Source organism: Nycticebus coucang, chromosome X (genome assembly GCF_027406575.1).
Source record: "Nycticebus coucang isolate mNycCou1 chromosome X, mNycCou1.pri, whole genome shotgun sequence".
Taxonomy (NCBI): domain Eukaryota; kingdom Metazoa; phylum Chordata; class Mammalia; order Primates; family Lorisidae; genus Nycticebus; species Nycticebus coucang.
Genome location: NC_069804.1, coordinates 10,083,673 through 10,103,699, shown reverse-complemented (window position 1 = coordinate 10,103,699; position 20,027 = coordinate 10,083,673). Strand labels below are relative to the sequence as shown.

The 20,027-nt window shown below is 41.3% G+C and overlaps 1 protein-coding gene across 4 annotated transcripts; it reads right to left on the bottom strand.

The window, feature by feature from the left end:
- Positions 1–294: 294 nt before the first annotated feature.
- On the bottom strand, positions 295–19,321 carry MSL3 (MSL complex subunit 3). Of its 4 annotated transcripts, none has more exons than XM_053579876.1 (13): positions 19,109–19,321; positions 17,652–17,734; positions 17,168–17,263; positions 16,752–16,852; positions 15,884–15,966; positions 15,203–15,325; positions 14,502–14,662; positions 13,894–14,052; positions 11,781–12,043; positions 6,717–6,829; positions 3,507–3,606; positions 3,035–3,119; positions 295–1,091 (listed from the first exon to the last, which is right to left on the bottom strand). In XM_053579876.1, the coding sequence occupies exons 1-13, from the start codon at positions 19,208–19,210 to the stop codon at positions 992–994; spliced, it is 1,569 nt and encodes a 522-aa protein (XP_053435851.1). In that variant the 5' UTR covers positions 19,211–19,321; the 3' UTR covers positions 295–991. The 4 variants fall into 4 exon arrangements, 3 of the variants coding, with proteins under 3 accessions (XP_053435851.1, XP_053435853.1, XP_053435852.1); XM_053579878.1 differs by lacking the exon at positions 19,109–19,321 and adding an exon at positions 18,708–18,867; XM_053579877.1 differs by lacking the exon at positions 295–1,091 and adding an exon at positions 1,101–1,740 and having other exon boundaries at positions 19,109–19,268.
- Positions 19,322–20,027: the final 706 nt, after the last annotated feature.

Below are 20,027 nucleotides of genomic sequence, written 5' to 3'. Positions count from 1 at the left end.
ACTAAAATGAGGATTAGTGGGTGACTGCAGAGACCATCATTTGGTAATAAGGATAAATTGGGGTCAGCCCCAGATGAGCCCACAGTGCAGCAACAAGACAGTACAGAACCATAGGAGTTTCTAGTAACCACTCTCTAGTCATGCCACCAAGTGAGACAAAACAAAAGAGGAATTTAACAGAAAAGACACAAAGGTAAAACAAAACAAAACAAAAACTTATGCATCAAGGTTACCGCAATGTTATCTTGCAATAGAGAGAAAAGGACAGGCCAGAGTGAAAACACTCTCTCCTGGTTCTTTCAAACAAGACAAGCAATGCTTTATTTAGAGCACCCAAAATAACATCTTACAGAAAGGGAACCATAACATTACACAACAAAGTATAGCTATAAAATCTCAAACAAGAGAGGCAATGCTTTATTTAGATGGCTAAAAATAATGTTTCACAGAGAGGGAACCATTACAAACAAAAGTATAGCTGCAAATTTTCTCTTGCCATCAATACCAATTCCCTCTAAAATACTTTTGAGACTACTTTGTGGTTCCCAAGTACAAACTAAAATTTATTGGACAAAGTTGCTTAGCCTCATCATAAGAATGGAAACAGTTTGCAAAAAAAAAAAAAAGTTGTTTAATGCTAACAAATAACAAAACAATGCAGTTCTTGCTAACTCACTCAAACATCTAGCCTACATCACTTTCAGGAACATTGCATTGTGAACACAGTTGCTTTTGTTTCTGCCATCACAGATGGCCTGTGCAGTAGTTAAGTGTGTCAGAGCACTTTTAGGCACCTAGGAAGTAATTATTAACAAAATAACTACAGTATGTGGGCAACTAAAACAATAGGGCCCACCTATGCCAGAGCCCACAGGACAGGCATTGTGTTTGCACTCTCTGCAAAGAAGATCCACCATTGTGTAAGGTCTTCACGTGGAACCCAGAGCATAAAACTGGATGTAGCAGCTGATCTTACAGAACCATCACAACTTTAATAAATTGCCCGAGGGTTCTTGGTGCTGTAATGTGCTTCACAGGCAGCGACATAAGCTGACTCTGGGAAGAAGTCATCATGGTATTCTGCTAAAAACCTGGAAAAAAAAAAGGACCCCCAATGAGAATCATACCAAGGGCTAAATACCATTAAGCAAAATATTATCTTTCTTTTTTTTTTTTTTTTTGCAAAATATTATCTTTCAACCTACTAACATTTCAACTCTTTTTTGATATTAGGAAGAAAAAATACCATAATAAAGATTTCTCTATCTACGTTGATTAAAGTCATTGCATTTCTCCAGAGTCTATATTAATTACTATTTATCTGAAGTCATTTTCCTATCAAATAGGGAACAAAAAGGTATACAAAAATAAATAGGATCTACACTCCACTAGGTGGCAGTCTGGCTATATAAGCACTTCAGTGGGGGGAAAAAAAAGCTTCTGAATATTCTGCATTTTCCTGTTCAAACTATAAAAAAAATTATAAATTCAACAAATGTTATGAGAAATTTATGTTGCTTATATGAGCAACATTACACAAAAATTGAACAGAATAACCAATAATAGCATTTCATGTTTAATTTCCCATGCCAAAAGACATTAACAGTTCTAGCTTACTGTACCAAAATGTAAAAAGACTTACGTGTGAAGATAGATGTTAAATTGAGGCCAGGCATTCAAGAGTCTGCAATATGCAGACGGTATCTTGATTCAAACTTCAACTGATTTTGCCATGGAGGGCTAAAACATTCTCAAATGTGCAGTATTAACCAGTAAGCTAATTACTTTCATACTTGTTTTCCCAGCTACCTCCCACCTATCCAAATTCCTAAACATGTCTATCTTCTTTAGTAAAAATGAGGCAAAATTCACTAGGCAGTTAACTTCTTTCCTTCTATGATTGTGATCTTTTTATGGTCATTAAGTCCATTGGTTCTTACTGATGTCTTTGGATATATTTTTTAAATGTCTTACTATATTTATCTATAAATCCTTCTAAGTACTTCTTACAATTCTAATTTACACTTTATATAAGGCATTGTTCAAAATCAGCCGGCTTTGCTAGGCTAACTTGCACAGCTACCTCTTTATATTTTCTTGGCACTATTCGATTTCAGTTTACAAAATTTTATACCAAACAAGGAGTTGTAGGTTTCTTCGAGAAGCAGACTGAGAGGGAAGAGGGTATTTTTGAAACTTGTTTCCAATAAAATGTCTAATTTCACTCATGGACATTTATTCAAAAAGCCTACTTTCATGAAAGTTATCTTTTTTTCTTTCTGAAAATTATCTTTTAAAACCCAAAGACTCATTTCTTTGGCTGGGGTGCTCGCCACTGTGTTATTAGTCAGGGTAGGGCCTGACAATAAGGAAAAGGTGCCCCTTAAAGAGAAGGAAGAAACAAGGTCAGGTAGTAGGACAAGCTAGGCAAGGCAGGGTTATGACTACCAGCCTTGAAGGCCAAAGAGAAGCGCAGGAGCACAGGTCAACAGACACCATCTGGGTGGGACAGCGAGATAGAATAGAGCCGAGGGCCGAATGACCCTATTTGATAGAAAATGACTGGCTTTGTCAGTTCTTAACTCTAAAGTAAATGCCAAAATCCAACATGTAAATGTTCTTACTTAAGTTAATGAACACACCAGAAAGAAAAGTCTAATGGTTGAGGTACTCCTGAATAAAACATGTAAAACTAAATTGTTATCAGTCTCAATCACTTCTACTTTAGAAAATTTATTTTCTATTGATAAGCTTATTCAATTGGATTCTTCTAGTGACAAAAAAACCTTACCTCTGTCTAATGAATTTCCCCTGACTCAGAACTAGAGAAATTATAGAGAAAAGAAACATATAAAAAAAAAACCCCACCCTATTTTACCAGTACAGTTAGAACCCAAGCATACTTAGGTAATATTTACTATTATTTAAAATACCACAGAGCTGACGGTACACGTGCTAAAGAGAAGTCTATGTGAGAGAGTGTGTGTGTATAAATAGCAACAGAGGGTAAGCTTTGACAAAGCAATAAAAATACCTCAGAAAGAGATCAAAGTGCTTCAGTAAAGCCTTCAAATTCTTCTCAGAAAAGGACATCTTTCCAAGGATTTCTGGAAGTTTTACTGCATTAAAAATAAAGGCAAAACCATTTATAATTAGCAGACTCTGATAACACACAGGATGCACTCAAGGATTATCTAGTTCTCTCCTCATCCTATTGGAAATGAAATTAACATCAATGTTACCGAACGAAAATAAGAACTCCTACTGAACTGAACAAAGAAAGAGTGGCAGTACAAATATTATAAATGTAAGTTTTATGAAATTTAACATCTGTTCAGTACCTTTTCTTTGAACAGGTAACTTCTGGATGATTTTTCTTAGACCTCAAAATTTCTGTGTTTAGATACTTAGAGCCCAACTCATAAAATGTACATAAGCTAACAAGAGCTCTAAAAGCAAAACAAAATGAAAAATGGAAAGAGGAAAGCAGGAAGCAGGATCCTTACCAAACAACCTCAGCAAGTGTTGTGCCCCGTAAATGTAAGAAGGTGGAGGCGGCTGGTCACCTGGTGGGTAACTGTCTGGCACAAGCTTCCAGGAGAGGACCTGGCAAAAGCACAAATTGAACACTTCTGTTACACTTAATGGAGACACTTCCAATCACTTGCAAATATTGACAGTAAATTGTATGTAGAGGAAAAATACGCCCCTATATCAACAGAAACACAAGTTTATAAAAATAAAGATGAAAGACAAAATGGCTGAAAATTAGATGGAAGAAATATTTAATTTCTTAATTCTCAACAGCTATTCCCCTATAAATAACAGTAACTATTTTGGTTCTTTAGCCCCTTTTCCTTTATTGAAAATCCTGATGCATTAGTGAGAATGAAGCATTAAAAAGTCGCTCAAAGATGTTTTGAGTAATATTACCATTTTCATACGATTCCCTGATTTCTTGTTGGGAGGCTCATTATGGAAGCTAATTTGAATCTTTTAACCCATGAATCAACTGAAAGAAGACTTCGAACTTGGTAACTGATTTTTCTCTGCCCTCACTCTGAATTTCAGAACTGTGGGTAGACCTGGGGCTTTTGATAAAGGGAAGGCTGTATTTCAAAATTCCCTAATGAGTTTCTGTAAAAGTACTTCAGCAGATTATAGGCCCACAACCTTCTCAACTGGTTGCCACTTTGCCTTTTGGGACGTCAAATTTAATATTGAAATATGAAATATGCTGAAGGAGATCCTTTAGGAGACAAAGAAAGGCATCCCCCAAAACCCAGAAATGCTGACAGAGTCAATTAGACAAATTCAAACTATAGAAGCTAACAGACACCAAGGTGGCTCCACAAGACTCTAAGATGAAGACCCTTGTTTCACTTCAGCCCTAACCTCGCCAGCTCTAGACTCTCCCATAGACCCCTCACCATTCTGCACTATAGCGTGCTGAAGGCAGGGATTGTTTCAGCACCTTTACACAGTGCACACAGCTGAATCTTTGGAACCATTTTGACAGTGGCAGTCAAAGAGAACACATAGGAATTTGCAATCAGTAGAGGCATGAACCATGGCACAAAAGCTGGTCAGCTGGCAAGTTAGCTGGTAGTGTGGCTCTACCTCACTCACTCAAGTCTGTATTTTAATCTACTATATAACCTTCTACTTATCAAACACACATTTTATGGGTGAAAACAGTCGGTTTCTGGTGGACGGATTCTCAGTGTGGCATGCACAGGAACCATCTGTGGATCTTTACAAGCAATGTGTGAGGCCAGACCTTCCCCTGATGCAGTGGGGCTGCAATTAATTAATAATGTGATAGAGAGGCAAGTAGAGAGATGGGAATTCACTAAGGTCTTATGAGTCCTAAGAGCCTGCTAAACTCCAATCGTTTACCTGAAAGCATACCTTTTCTACTTTTTTAACTATGGTTTGTGACTATACCTGTAACCACTAGATGTCAGACTCCACGAACCAGAGTGGGAATGTTCCTTGACTGAATGTTGAGGTCCCCTTTTAAAGAAACATGATTCCCCTTAAATAATAAAACCTACAGTGCCTTTTTGTCTGAAAAGTCTCTGTGTTAGGGAATGCTTGAACTAGGAATATCCTAACCTGCTCTTGACGATCCTCATAACATAAATCAGGCTTTCTATGTTTTTTTCCCCTCCAAATCAAGGTCAGCCAACTGTAGCCTCCATGCCAAAATAAACCCAATGCTCATGTGCTCAAAATGGATGGGGGAAAATATCAAATGAACAGTATTTCATGATAAGTGAAAGTCACATAAAATTAAATTCTCAGTGTTCATGAATGATTTGCGGGGGGCACAGGTACACAGTCATAGCCATTTGTTTATGGACTGGCTACACTGCTTTCCCACTGGTACAATATCAAGAGAGACCATATGGTATGGATCCCTGAAAATATTTATAACATGACAATAAAAGGTTTGCCAATCCCTGTTCCCAACAACAAATATTCTTTGCCTTGGCTCGGTGCCTGTAGCACAGTGGTTATGGCGCTAGCCACGTGCACCGAGGCTGGCAGGTTCAAACTCGGCCCAGGTCAACTAAACAATGACAACTGCAACAAAAAAAATAGCCAGGCATTATGGCAGGCGCCTGTAATCCCAGGAGCTACTTGGGAGGCCGAGGCAATAGAATCACTTAAGCCCAAGAGTTAGAGGTTGCTTTGAGCTGTGTTAAGAGGTTGCTGTGAGCTGTGACGCCACAGCACTCCACCAAGGGCGACATATTGAGACTCTATCTCACCAAAAAAAAAATATATATATATATATATATATTCTTTGCCTAGTAAAGCCATCTCCCCGTGTGCAACTCCCACCCATCTAGGGGGAATTCACAAAATGTGCCAGTGGACTGAGACTTCTGAAACCCTAAAATGTTCCCTGCCTATACATCACCTACCAGACCTTAAAAGTAATTTCCATTTACCAAATGAAAACCAGGGGGCAAGACTGATCTCAAGAAGTCAAGGTAGTTTGATTCAGGTGCCTGGCACAACTGTGGCCTACAGCAGACCCTGGAAGGGACAACTATTAGTATTACTGTTAATAATAGAGGAGAATCAGGTATCACAAGTAGGGGTCAGCAAACTACAGCCCACTGGTCACATCCGGCCCAACCACTGTCTGTTTCTATATGATTCACGAGCTACTAATATTATTTTATATTTTTAGATAATTGGAAAACAAAATATTTTGCAACACATAAGAATTAAATGTGTTTCAAATTTCAATGCCCATAAATCACATTTTATTGGAACACAACTCACTCATTTTATTTACATATTGTCTGCGGCTACTTTTGGAGTTAAGTAGTCTTGACAGATGCCATATGGCTCACAAAGCCTAAAATATTTACCATCTGGCCCTTTGCAGAAAGTGTGATGACACCTGTTACACAAAGTGAAAATACTGGTATTTCAACAATCACACTTATTTAAGATAAAAAATGATCATAAGTATAGGTTAGGATCAAATCCTAACAAAAATCAAATATTTAGAAATTTCTCATTTTAGGAACCAAATAACTGTTAAGCACAATCCTATGTACTATTTTGTGAATTTTTCCAGTAACAACAAAATGATGCTTCAAAAACCTTGACTGCTCCCAGAGGATTTAAGCAACCATAAGTGGTGAGGGACTATAGGAATCACTGGGGACAAATGTCAAACATTAACTCTTTACCTCGTTTATTTCATTAGTTCTTCTCCCTTCGATGCCAGCGAACACAGTACTCCCTTCCTTACTGGGAGTCATAGGAGGAATAGGTGAAGATGATCTGCTATGCACTGGTGTCTCTTAAAAAAAGAGAGAGATGGAATTATTAACCTATGAGTTACACAGTGAATAAAGACTGTCATCAAGACTGTTAAAAACAGAACATAAACCTAAAATTGGTTCTCAGAAACTATTAATCTCTATCAATAAAACTTTCCCTTTGTAAAAGATAGCACTGATACAATGTGGATGAACCTTGAAAACGTTATACTAAAAGGAGCCAATCAAAAAGGGCCACACATAGGTATGATCCCATTTATAAGAAATGTCCAGGGTATTAGGCAAACCCATAGAGACAGAAAATAGTTTAGTGGTCACCCAGAACTTATAGAAGGGGGAAATAGGGAGTGACCGAAATGGGTATGAGGTTTCTTTGGGGGGATGTTGAAAATGTTCTGGAATTACTTGTGGAGATGGTTGTACAATTTTGTGAATACACTAAAAACCACTGAATTTGTATACTTTAAATGGGTGAATTTTATGGTAAGGAGATTATATTTCATAAAGCTGGTAAAAAAAAAAAAGATAGTGCCACTGAATTATTCACTTAAAATGATTAACTATCACCTTAGTAAAATGCAAAAAAGGAAAAGCACTTTTTAGCATCTTGAAAACAAAACTCTCTTTACTCTTCCCAGCTGAACCTTCCCAATGTTCATTCAATCCCTATTAACCACCTACATATATATTATGTGATTCCACTTATATGAAGTGCTCCAAATAGGCAAATCTATACGACAAATAGAGCGGTGGTTGTCAAGGGATGCAGGCAGGGGTGAATGAGTGACTACTAATGGATACGGGGGATTTGGGAGAGGGGTGAAAATGTCTTGTCTGGAACTGGTTTTGGTGATGACTGTCCAACTCTGTGAATAAAAACTGCTTTAAATAGGTGAAATATAATACAAAGTATATGGGTTGTATCTCCATAAAGCTGTTAAAAAATCTTTTGTTTTAGCACTTGATTATCCAAAAGGATTTTTTTAAGGGTATGTCTTCTTTTACTCTGCCTTCTGAACTTCTCCCAATGTGCACTCAGTCCTCAATCACCTAGAACAGGGGTGGGAAACTTGAAGCCTGGGGCCACATGTGGCCTTCTGGATTCTTGAGAGTGGCCTTTTGACTGAATCTAAATTTTACAGAACCCTTTTCATAAAGAATTTGTTCTGTGAATTTTGATTCAGTCGAGGGCTTTACTTGGCAATCTATGTCCTAGAACTATGCCCCCAACTCTGAGCTACGAAGGAGGGAATACAAGCAAAAAGTCAGCTCTTATTCTCAGGAGCTTGTAATGTGATGGGAATGGCAGGGTTGGGGGACACAAGGAAACAGGCACCTGAACACTGAGTGGCCCTGTGATGACAGCTTTGGGATGCAAATTGGGTAATGCCGTGGGCAAGCCCTGAAGGAGTCAGCTCAGCAGGAGAAGCTGGGAGAAGAACAGGGGTGAGCAGAAGGATAGGCATGAGATACACCTACGGGGGCCTGAGGATTCGCTACAAGGAGTTTTGTGCTGACCTTAGCTTAGGTCTGTGCCTCCAGGTAATCTGACAAGCCTGCAACCCACCTCTACTGCCAACTTCTTCACTGAGCCTGACATCTGCTGGTATCCACCTTTCATTTTACCTACCCATTTTCTCAGTAAAGGGTGAAATTATGTAAACACTGAGCACCACATATTTTATTAGGAAATGTGGTCTTAAATGTAAAGTGAATAATACTAGTAAGAGGGATTCACTAACAAAGGTTAAACAACCACATTTTCATTAATTCTGGAAAATACCCGATCAGTGTATGTTATGATAGCTAATGTTAGTTTCTGCAGCAGGGGTAGGGAACCTGCAAGCTTAAAGCCACATGTGGCCTTCTAGGTCCTTACATATGGCCTTTTGATTGAATCCAAATATCACAGAAAACTGAGGGGTGCCAAGTTCATGATTTAGTTCTAACTTCTCCCATCTACAGGCCCCACTACCACACGAGGCTGGCTAGTGAGAGTTTACAGGGCTCAAGTACTCCAAACTATTGTCAGCTTTCACAACAGTGCACTGTGTTTCTGTTGGAAGTGGAACTTGTGAATACTTGTACAGCTCGGCAATATTTTTTAATTCCATCTGCTTAAAGCCCGTCAAGTCAAAGAAGACAAAGAGAATGCTAAAGAAAGAAGGAAGAGTTAATGAGGATTGGGAATTGCAATATCATCTTGTTTCTGCTAAAGAGAAGATGATTTGCTTGCTCTGTGATACTGCAATATCAACATTAAGGAAATTCAATGCCCATCAGCATTATAACACTCATAGAGACCACAAATATTTTAAATTAGAGGGAGATGCATGAAAGGTTGTATTGCAGAAACAAAGATGAAAATCAAAAGGAAAGACAATCTTTCAAGGAGCAATAAGACCTGGAAATAATGCCACTGAAGTAACATATAAAATAGCCTATATACTCGGGGGAAAAAGGCAAACCACTCAGTGAATAGAAATTTTGAAAGAATGCATTATCAAAGTTGTAGGATCCAAGGTTGTCCAAAATTTTGGCTACTCTGTGCCACACTGGAAGAATTGTCTTGGGCCACACATTAAATACACAAGCACTAATGAAAGCTAATGAGCAAAAAAAAAAAAAAAAATTCCATGCAGTATTTTTGTGATATCCATCCACCACCATAGGTAAGCATAAAAATCCTCACGTAATCCACATGTGGCCTGCAGGCTGTAAGTTAGACACTCCTAACACTGATAATGTTTCAAAGTTCAAACAACTGCCTCTTTCAAAGAGAAATAGAACTGATCAGCAGCATGAATTAGCCTTCAACTTAACAGAACAACTTCATGCAGTTGGAGGAAAACAACTTCAAAAGGAAAATATGTATTACTCAATTGCTTTGGATGAATCCACTAATGCTAGTGACTTGATACAGGCTTTATACTTCATCCAGGAGAGAACAGATCTTCTTTGTTATGAAGAGTTACTTGCCTTGGGCACTCTTGCAAACAGAGCACAGGGAATAGATATATTGAATAACTTTCAAGATAAATGCAGTGAAGTTGGATTGAATTTGGTAAATTTAATGAGTGTACGTACAGATGGTACACCTTCTATGACAAGAAAACATGAGGGGTTTATTGCACAGGTGAAAAAGTATTAAGAGATCCAAATGCTCCCATTTCTTTATATTGTATCTTACCTAAGCAAAATCTCTGTGCTCTAGCAATAAAATAGCTACTATTTTAACAAGTTGTGAGTATTGTAAACCGTATTTGTGCAAATACAACATGCCATCCTCAGTTCTGTAACATGCTAAAGTGAATAACGAGGTATTCAGGGTGATTTGATTTATAATTCTACTAAAGTACATTGGCTATTGCGAAGACAGGTGTTATCTAAAATTTTATCTCTGCAAGAACGGATAGTTAACTACTACTGAAAGAAGATTTCCATACGAATGCAGCATTTCTATGTGATATCATGTCAGATCAAAATGATTTGAATATTTCTTTGCAAGGTAAAACTAAGTCTACATATGATACGTGGCAAAAAATCCAAGCACTTCAGAAAGAGCTATCTTTTTTTCAGAACACTTCTTCAAAAGGAAATTATAGATGAACTTTCCCCAGTTAGCAAACATCATTAATGAGCAGGATGATATATGCGAATCATTTGAATCATATGGGCCTATTACAGAGCTATTAATTGGAGAATACAATGAATAGTTTACTGAGTTTGAGAATCATGACTTCACACTCAAATTAGCATTTCAGGCTCACCTGGTTGATGTCACCAAGGCATCTTAAGAACTACAATAGAATTGATTAAGCTCTTAGTAGGTGACATTTTAAAGACATTGATGCTAAGAAAGATCCCATCAAAGTATGAAAAATTGGAGTAAAATACTCACATCTTTGGTAACATGCCGCCAAAAATGCTTTCTTGCTTTCTAACCTCTTATTGCCATGATCTACATTCTCCTACCTAACCCACATCAAGACACCCTTAATTTCACTAATGATTGACACCTATCTAGAGGATCAACTGAAATTGCGGACCTCCAAGCTGCAACCAAATATTCAAATGCTTTCCAACACAAAGCAGACATTAAAAGGTTGACTTTAAAATTAACAAATAGTTTTCAGTTTTGAAATTAAGTTCATAGTAGTTAGATTTTTCAAAATAATGGACATTTTTAAGATATCTAACAGGAGTTTCTTGAATGCAGCCTTATGTAATCATAGCTAAATTAATGCAGCCTTCCAATATGAAAAGTTTCCCCCTCCCTCTTCTTAAGTATTTGTATATAATTAATGGCAATTGTTTTGGCAATATTTTAAAGTTTAAATCATTAGCAGTGGCTTTAAGTTTCACACTACAGTGAATAAATGTGCATTTTTTTAAAAAAAATGTGAAGTCCTCCATAATTTATCTTGCCCTTCACACACTGTAGCTGAAAACTGAGGTAAGCAGATGTGATAGAGTTTGGGTTGGGACTGAGATGAGGTCACAAGAGATGTGGCAATCTGGGCATTTTCACTTGGAAGTTTCAGGATAGCGCTTTGAAATTAAACTTTTAAATAGATAGACTACTGAGACAGAGTACAAAGAAAAAAAAATCCAAAACAACCCGTTTGAATTTTTCATTTTGAATGATTCCTTCGGACTATCTGTATAAAACACAGAATTCTAATAACTCCATTTGCTCACAAGAAGGGGTAGAGAGTGAAGGTGAGAAAGGAAGTCTGAGTAGACAACTCAGTCCTGCCCTCACCAGGCCTCACAGTGCGATCTGTGTCAGCTGCTTCATCTTTCTGCGGCTCTGGAAAGTGAAAGTAGATAGCGTAACAAGATTTTGGACGTGTTATAGAAATTCCACATGCTGCACACACACGCAAACTTAGCACGGTGCCTGGCACAGACTTGACGCAGAGTAAATGTTGGCTCTCCCCATCCTGGGGCACCTAGGAATGAACCTACTCTTTTCCAGATGCAGGAACAGCTTAGGCATACTGGTGGACGTGTCCTGCTGCCGGCGCTTTGGCTGAGGTGAGGCGCTGCTCTCAGACAGCCTGTCACAGTTGGCAGTGTGTCGCGTGGACCGCCTCAGAGACTGCAATGCTTCCGGCTCAGCTTTGCGCCTTTTGGGGGTGGCCGGCTCACCTGTGGTCTGCTGACTCTCTGTGGACTGTGGCGTGGACGGATTCAACAAAGGTGGGCTAGGAGAGAGCTCCTCCTGGCTCCTAGACAAGAGGGACAGCGTTATACACAGCTAGCACAAGGAGCCTCTGCAGAGCCTGAGAGCTGCTCACAGGGCCTCTTGAATGCAGAAAACACTCTTTACTTCAAGAGGACTGGAAATCTGCCGCTCCAAGTATGCCAAAACATATACTTTGTAAAAAAGAGTCACAAAACAGTCAGTCATTCTAATCCTCTCCATAGCTCTGCAAGGCACAGTGGCATTAGAGATTGTGGTATCCCTCTTACATTTGTCTTAGAGCAGTGGCTCTCAATTGCAATCAGTTCTGCCCTAAGGGGACAGCAGACAGTATCTGGAGACATTTTTGGATGTTGCAACTGAAGGAAGGTGTGCCACTGCCATGTGGTCAGTGGGGGCCAGGGATATAGCTAAACATCTTCCAATGCATAGGACAGCCCCCACAACAAATGATGCAGTTCTAAACATCAGCAGGGCCAACACTGAGAACTCCTTATCCAGAGAAGAAGATATCATATAATCTCATCAAAATGTAACTACTGGCAGAACTAGAAAAGGCCACAAGCATCTGAAGCTTTGTGGAAACACAGTTTACCCTGGATACCAGGAATCTCAAGGTTTGGCCATAGAGACTTTGACACAGACCCCTAGTGAATCTTGCAAATCTCTCAACTGGGGTAAAACTGAGAGAAGCCCTCAAAGGCAGGCAGGCTGAGGGGATACTGGTAAGGAAGACAGAAAACCAGGGCAGCCATCAGCTATGAAGCAAAGGGAGGAGAGAGCAGACAAAGGTGGCTGGGGCAAAGCATGGTGCATGGTGGGTGGGACGTTACTAGAACCCTTGGAGAAAGAATATGTAACAGGCCAGTGGTACACAAAGGCCGCTAGTAAGTGGTTAAGAGAGGAGATGGAAGAGTGGAAATTACGGGACAGACTACTCTCTTATGAAGAGAGGAAGGAGGTAGATAGAGTAGTAGCTAATAAAGGGAAAGACTCTAGGTTGGGGGAAATCCCATACCCCCCAAAAGAAGAGACTGGAGCATGCCTGGTCACTGAGGGAGGAAAAGCAGTGACACAGCAGAGCAAGAAGGGAACTAACCTTTACTGAAGGACAAACCTTTACTGAAGGACAAAGGTCGCTGGCCCTTTGTAACATTCTCATTCAATACTACCTACCAGGGAAGCAGATGCAAAAGCAAGAAGCCCAGGGCAGCGCCTGTGGCTCAGTGAGTAGGGTGCCGGCCCCATATGCCGAGGGTGGCAGGTTCAAACCCAGCCCTGGCCAAACTGCAACAACAAAAAAAAAAATATCCGGGCATTGTGGCGGGTGCCTATAGTCCCAGCTGCTCGGGAGGCTGAGGCAAGAGAACCGCGTAAGCCCAAGAGTTAGAGGTTGCTGTGAGCCGTGTGATGCCACGGCACTCTACCCGAGGGCGGTACAGTGAGACTCTCTGTCTCTACAAAAAAAAAAAAAAAAAAGCAAGAAGCCCAGAAGGACTTCCCCAAGTCATACAAGCAGCAGGTGACAGAGCTCAGCATAAGCCTTTCTCATCTCACTTCTGGGCCTGTGTTCTCTTCACCCTACCCCCTGCTGCCTTCTGAAAGATGGGGAAAACTCATCACTATCCCACCTGGGTTCTCTATCCTGGGATCTTCACCTGGTAAAATTTTCTAGAGAGAGCCATGTAAAAGTCAATGACAACTCAACTCAACTCACCCAGGGGAAAAAAAAAAAAAACTACCTGTAAGGCAGTTTTCAATCTTTTCCCTCCTCCATACATGCTGGCCCCATAGCATCAGAATGAACTATTGAAAAAAAAGTCAAATATTGCACTGCTGACATCTGAGGGTGAAAGTTCAAGCCACTGAACTTACCTAGTAGTGTTCGTGCCACTTTCCTTAATTGGAAGAAAAAATTTAGCTGAAGTCACCTTTTTATACTGAGTTTGTTCATATGGATAGAGTAAAACCAATGGCAGAGTGTAATCGAAGGTTATTCTTAGTCCGTCCACCATCTCCTTACAAAGGTCAACACTACAATTAAAAAGATTAGAGATGCAGTAAAGTCATAGTTAGGTAACGTGCAAAATTTGACAATGAAGTTGCACATTTTTAATAGGGCAGAATTTTAAAATAAAAGTCTGATTGGAATAAAGACCTGTTTGTAAACAACTCTGAGAAAATCCTCACTACCCATTCTGATGCTTTTCAAGTAAAGAATTCTCACCCTTAACCTATCACTGATAAAAACTGGTCTCAGGGCTGAAGCAATACACTCTCAATGCATCCAGGCTAGATCTGTGCTATCTTTACTAATTATTTACACAAATGACAGGATTTTGATGTTAGATTGATAAGTCAATTAATTATGAATTATTAAATACATTTAAAATAACTGGAGACAAATGCCGCATGTTCTAAATGGCAGCCACCTCTCTGAGACACAAAGAGAGCCATGAGATCTGAGACACGCTGGTACTCACTTCTTTTCTGCTGGAATATAATGAACATTCATGTTGGCATGCGGCATAACATGGTGGTGACGAGGCCTCTCACTGGCTGAAAAGGCTGCATTGATAGCAAAATGCTTCACGTAGGATTCCAAAATCGTTATGATGTTGGTCTGGCATGGAAGCTTCACTAACTGTTAACAAATACAGACATCTGAAGCATGCATCCCATTGTAATAACCACATATTCCAAGAAACAAGGGTCATGTCTGTATCACTTTTTTAACCCCCAAATAAAGCAAAACCAGTTCTGTTCAAATAGAACTTCCTGACATTCTTTGATCTTTTTTCCCCTCTACTGATCATATCCCCATGTTGACTGTGGTACATTTTTGAATAAACATAAGCACTGATGCTCAATCTTAGTGATCTGTGGGAACAACTAAAGAGGCCCTACAATTATACCCACAATTTGGCCCCCCATAGATGAGTAAGTCTTAGCCTTTTGATTGAAGCCCAAGTATCAGGACTCTGGAAAGCTCCCTAGAGGATTCCAAAAGGCAGCCAGGGCTACATAAGTTTTAATTTAATCAGAGAACTTTAAAACATGACTCATTACAAAACTAAAAATATAAAATCCATCCCTCCACATTTCTTAATTGTTTGTGATTGCAAAATATGGCCAAATCAAAGCACTACAACAAATCCATGTCTTATACGTTCTCTCAGTATACCCGTTTCCTTCTGTTAATATAGTAACAATCATCTTCAAGCTGCTTCTTCAGAACTTCAGGTATTTCTATAGTTATTGTTCTTTCTTCCATTTCCCTTTTTGTTTGCAGCTCCGGTTCTTCTTTCTGCAATGGTACAATTCCATTTGCATCTATTTAAAACAGTAGGAGACTCTATACCCAAAGAACTAATACATGAGAGGCAGCTATGAAACAAATCCTGTTAATGGTAAAGATTCACATTATGCCACAGGTTCTAATTGAAAATGTACTAAAGGACAAATGTTAACTTGATTTAGGGCACTACCCACATCACAAATGCATATTATGTTTTTCCCCCATTTAAGTTCACCACTGGGATTTACATTAACTTTGGAGGCAGGCAGAAGAAGCCAAACTGTTATGCTCCACTAAAAAAGAAATTATCACTATAAAATAAAGTTTACAATTTGGAAAGAAAGATAACTATAATTTGTGGAAACACTTTATGGGCAAAATAGCCACTGAGAGACTCATACACTGACTATAAATAAGGGTTGTTTTTCTTTAAACATCAAGGAAAAATTATATTATTGGTTTAAAAAATGTATCATTAGCAAATAAGTCACAACTGGAAAATTTTACCATGAAAATTTACCACTAAAATATACAACACAAAGGATTTTTACAATAAAAACTTTATACCACTTCAGTCTTTTCTTCAATATCACTTTCTTCACTTATTTCTTCATCCTTTTCTTCACTACTATCAGAAGAACTGCTTATTGCTAAGTAAAACAAAAATATCAGACAAACCCGTGTTATATACTTTATCAACCTTATATTTACAAACCTTCAGGCACAACATGCATTCTATTGGGAATAATAAACTGCAGCCCTGAGTAGTTTTTTTAGAGGCAAGGCCTCTGTCATGTAGCTGAGACTACAGGTGCATGCCACTACACCTGCCTGATTTTTTTTTTTTTAGAGAGACAGGGTCTCACTGTGTTGCCCAGGCTGGTCTTAAACTCCTGGCCTCATGTAATCCTCCCATCTCAGCCTCCCAAAATGCTGGGATAACACTGTACCTGGAAAGTCCTGCATATGTTTTAAATGCTGAACACAAATACTACATATTTTCTAACAGAAATTTATTTTGACAACAATTTCAGTGGATGTGACAATCATAATAGCTAATGATCCGAAAGTGTTTCATCAACTAGGATCCTACAGTTCCCTGTTACATTCAGAAGTGAGACCAAGGCCTGGGAGGTGCCAAGAAGAGTGGAGACTATGAGAACAGACTGAGGGAGGTGGGGGTTCATGCAAAGATACTGGCCAAGAAGACAGTGGTCATGAGCATGACTCTGATAAGGTCCCATTACTGACTCAGGGACTTATCATATTGACTGCTACTTTAATTTTCAAAAACAAAACAGGCAAATATACATATTATACAAGCTTAAAACATTTCCCTGTCTATAATTTCAGTGAATCCTCGCCTCAGTCCTCTAGTATACAAAGACTAGGTGAACGTTCTTTTTGCCAAAGAAAATAAAGTCAAGTCACTCACAGTTTTCATCCTTTGCATCTTTTTCTTCAACAGGGAGGCTTTTTAAGACAGAGTCTACACCAGGCAACCTACAGCGCTTTTTCTTTCTTCCTGTGCTTCTCCTGAAAAAGATGAACAAAACAGAAATGAATTCTGACATTCTGATGTTGAACTGATATGGATCTTGAGATCAAAACAAGATATAATAAACACTGATTCTTAAATACTTGAATAATAATTAAACCTTAGAAAATAAACAAAGATCTCCATTTCAGAGAATTATGGAATGACCACTTGGAAAACAATGCAATTACTTAGAATAACCATAAAAATATTCTTCGCTTACACACTTTAAATATGTGAAACGACTTAATAAATCCAAAACATTAAGAGAAAACACATTTTATAACATTTAAGTATTGATTTTGTATTCTTACAGGCGAGCTACAGCTTTTCTTGCCAATTTACGCTGTAATCTACGATTTTCATCAGTATCACGAAGCACATGATCTTCGGCTGCCCATCTATCCCAGCTAATTGAACAAAAAGGAAAATTCAGAATTTTAGTTTAATATGAAACAAATGCCAAAAGTACCTCAAAGCAACAAACTGCCCCAGAATTTCATTTTAGAAACTTATTTAAATATTTGAAAATCACAAAGAAGATACAAAAAACTGGAAAAGTAACTCATTCAGACATAGAAACAGCTGGGGTTTCCAGAATCTCCTATAGAAAATCCAAATATAATCAACTTAAAAGTAATTATTCCTCAGAACAGGCAAGCTTTGATAACTAAGCAAAATTAGGAAATCAAACAAACTTCTCTACAAGTGTTTCTAAAACTTTTTTTAAAAAAGTCTGCTATATTCCAGGGCTGCAAAGTTGATCAATTTTCAGTCCAGTTTAACAAGTACACTCACCTTCTGTTCCAACCATTAAAATGGATCAGATATTCTGGGATCTTTTTGCCTTTTTCGTCTTTCCCAACAATAACATCGACAATCTGAAACCAGGAAATATTGCCCATAAATGACAAAACATATAGAAAATTAGAAGTTAGATCAGGAAAACTAGATCATTTTTAAAAGAAAAGAAAGCGTTCTCTCCTCTCTTAGACCGAGCGCTGGGTTTTAACATTTTTTCCTTTCAATACCATTTTTACCCCTGAGCGGACACCTTCAAAATAGGAAACATCCGTCCAACTACCCCTTGATTGGTCTCTCATAATGAGTCAGAATGAAGCTTTAGAAGCCATTGGCCAGCCGATTTGTCACTAACGACAAGAGTCCAGGGAAGAAGAGAGCGGCAGCCATGAGACCTATGGGAGTTGTAGTCTCCTGGGTTCCCCCGCGTTCAGAGCCAGGATGTCTGGGAGACTCTGGAATCCCTCCCAGCTGCGTCCCCAGAGGGAAAATCCCAGGCTAACCAAGGAGTGTGTCCCTCTCCCACCCGACCTCCCTGGGGAGACTCAGATGAGAGAAGAGAGACTTCAGAGAGGGTTAGAAAACAGACTAGGGCTGCAAGAAAGGGGACCAAAGGTACAACACACTCAGCCCGAGAAACCTTGGGGCATCCCTAAATGTCAGCCATCTAGGCATCGACAAAGCCCCCTGTCCCTACTGCCAAATGTTTTGCCCGGGGCCCCAGGAACCCAGGTCGCTGAAATGCGTTCTCCTTGGGGTTCCAGGACTTCGGGACTCACTCCTGCCCACCAGCCACACCTACGGAGCTGCGAGATGCGGCTCAGTGCCCCTGAGACTTAGGTGGACGGGCCCGGGACGCAATTTTACTCAAACATGGTCAGACGCACGCAAATCCTCCAGGATTTGGAAAACAAAATGCTGCAAGGCCCGAAGGGGAGAAAGCACTAGGCCAACTTTGCCCTTTGGTTGGCCTACAGGAGGGATCAGGCCTAAATCAGACTAGAGTCCATATCGCAAATCAGCGGCCACCGCCATAGAACCATGGATTAGGACCTGAGTCGGACGGCCAGGGCGTCCCACACGAACTCTCGTGGCATTGGGCCGCATAAGATGAGATATTAAGGCGATGGCTGAGGCCGTAGTCGAGAGGCCTGCTTCACCCGCGGAAGGCGTTGGCGTTGCGGGCGAAAACCGCTACCCCGAACTCAGAACACTGGAGGCGCTGTGTTCCCCACCGCGCGTGCGCAGCCTCGCACTCCGGGAGGAAGCGGAAGCGCCGCGTGCCCCGTGCCCACTCCCACGCTCGGCGCCTCGCGAGCACCCCCTGCCGCCCGCACTGGTCCTTGCAGGCCGAGGAGGCCGACCGGTCCCCGCGCTCCGCGCCGTGGTCCTCCCCCGTGCCCGGTCCCCAGGTCCCCGGCCCGCGCCTCCTCCCTGTCCCTCCGTGGCAGCACCTTGGCATCGTACAGCACTCGCGCCTTGGTGGGGTCAGGCTCGAAGCACAGCACTTTCTCCCCTGAGTGGAATTTAAATTTCATGCCCTCGCTCGCGCTCATTTGCTCATCGTGGCGGAGGGCGAGGCTCCGGGGCGGGCGGAGCGCGCGCCGTGGGGAAGGCCGGGCAGGCACGGGGGCGGGGGCGGGGAGGCGGTGCACCGCGGCCGGGGGGGACCGGGAGTGGCGGAGGCTGTGGCCGCCCCGCCCTCGGCCCCTCCTTCGCCCGCCCCGTGCTGCAGCGGGGACCTTGGAGGCTTCGGGAGCGCGCGCTCCTGTCCGAGCGCGACCCCGCGCGTCCCGGCCGGGGCCCCCGGAGGGGTGCGGCCGCGCAGCACGACCCCTTGGGCAAGGTCTGCCAGCCGAACGTCTCCGCTCGCCCCCATGGGAAAGGGTCCCCGCGGCCTCCAGGCTTCGCCCACGTGCGCGTTCTCTGGCTGGATGTGGGGGCGCCTAGGGAGAGAGTCGGCCTGGGGTGGGCGCCCGACGGCCGCGAGACTGGACAGCGCCTGCCCACGGGAGCTCCTTGGCCGCGCGCGCCTCTCGTCAGCCCACTTGGCCGAACAGCGCGCCCGAGGAGTGTGGCCGCGCGACAAGGACGCGGTGCAGGAGCTGGCTCCAGGCGGGCAGTGGCCTTGGGCAAGGGGGGAAGGACATTCTGGGCAGTGACTAGAACACTTGGTTATTTCCCTTGGAGAAGGACAAGCAGGTGGCCGGCCCAGAGCCCCTAGTGACGAGGTGAACAGTGCACAGTGAGGCAAATGGGTGCTTGCTTAAAGGGTCCTTAACATCTTAAGAGTCAGCTTCCAGCTTAATTTCACAGCTCCCAGCACTCATGGAATGCGCCCTCGGGGTCTGTCTGTTCCAATAGATTAAAGAC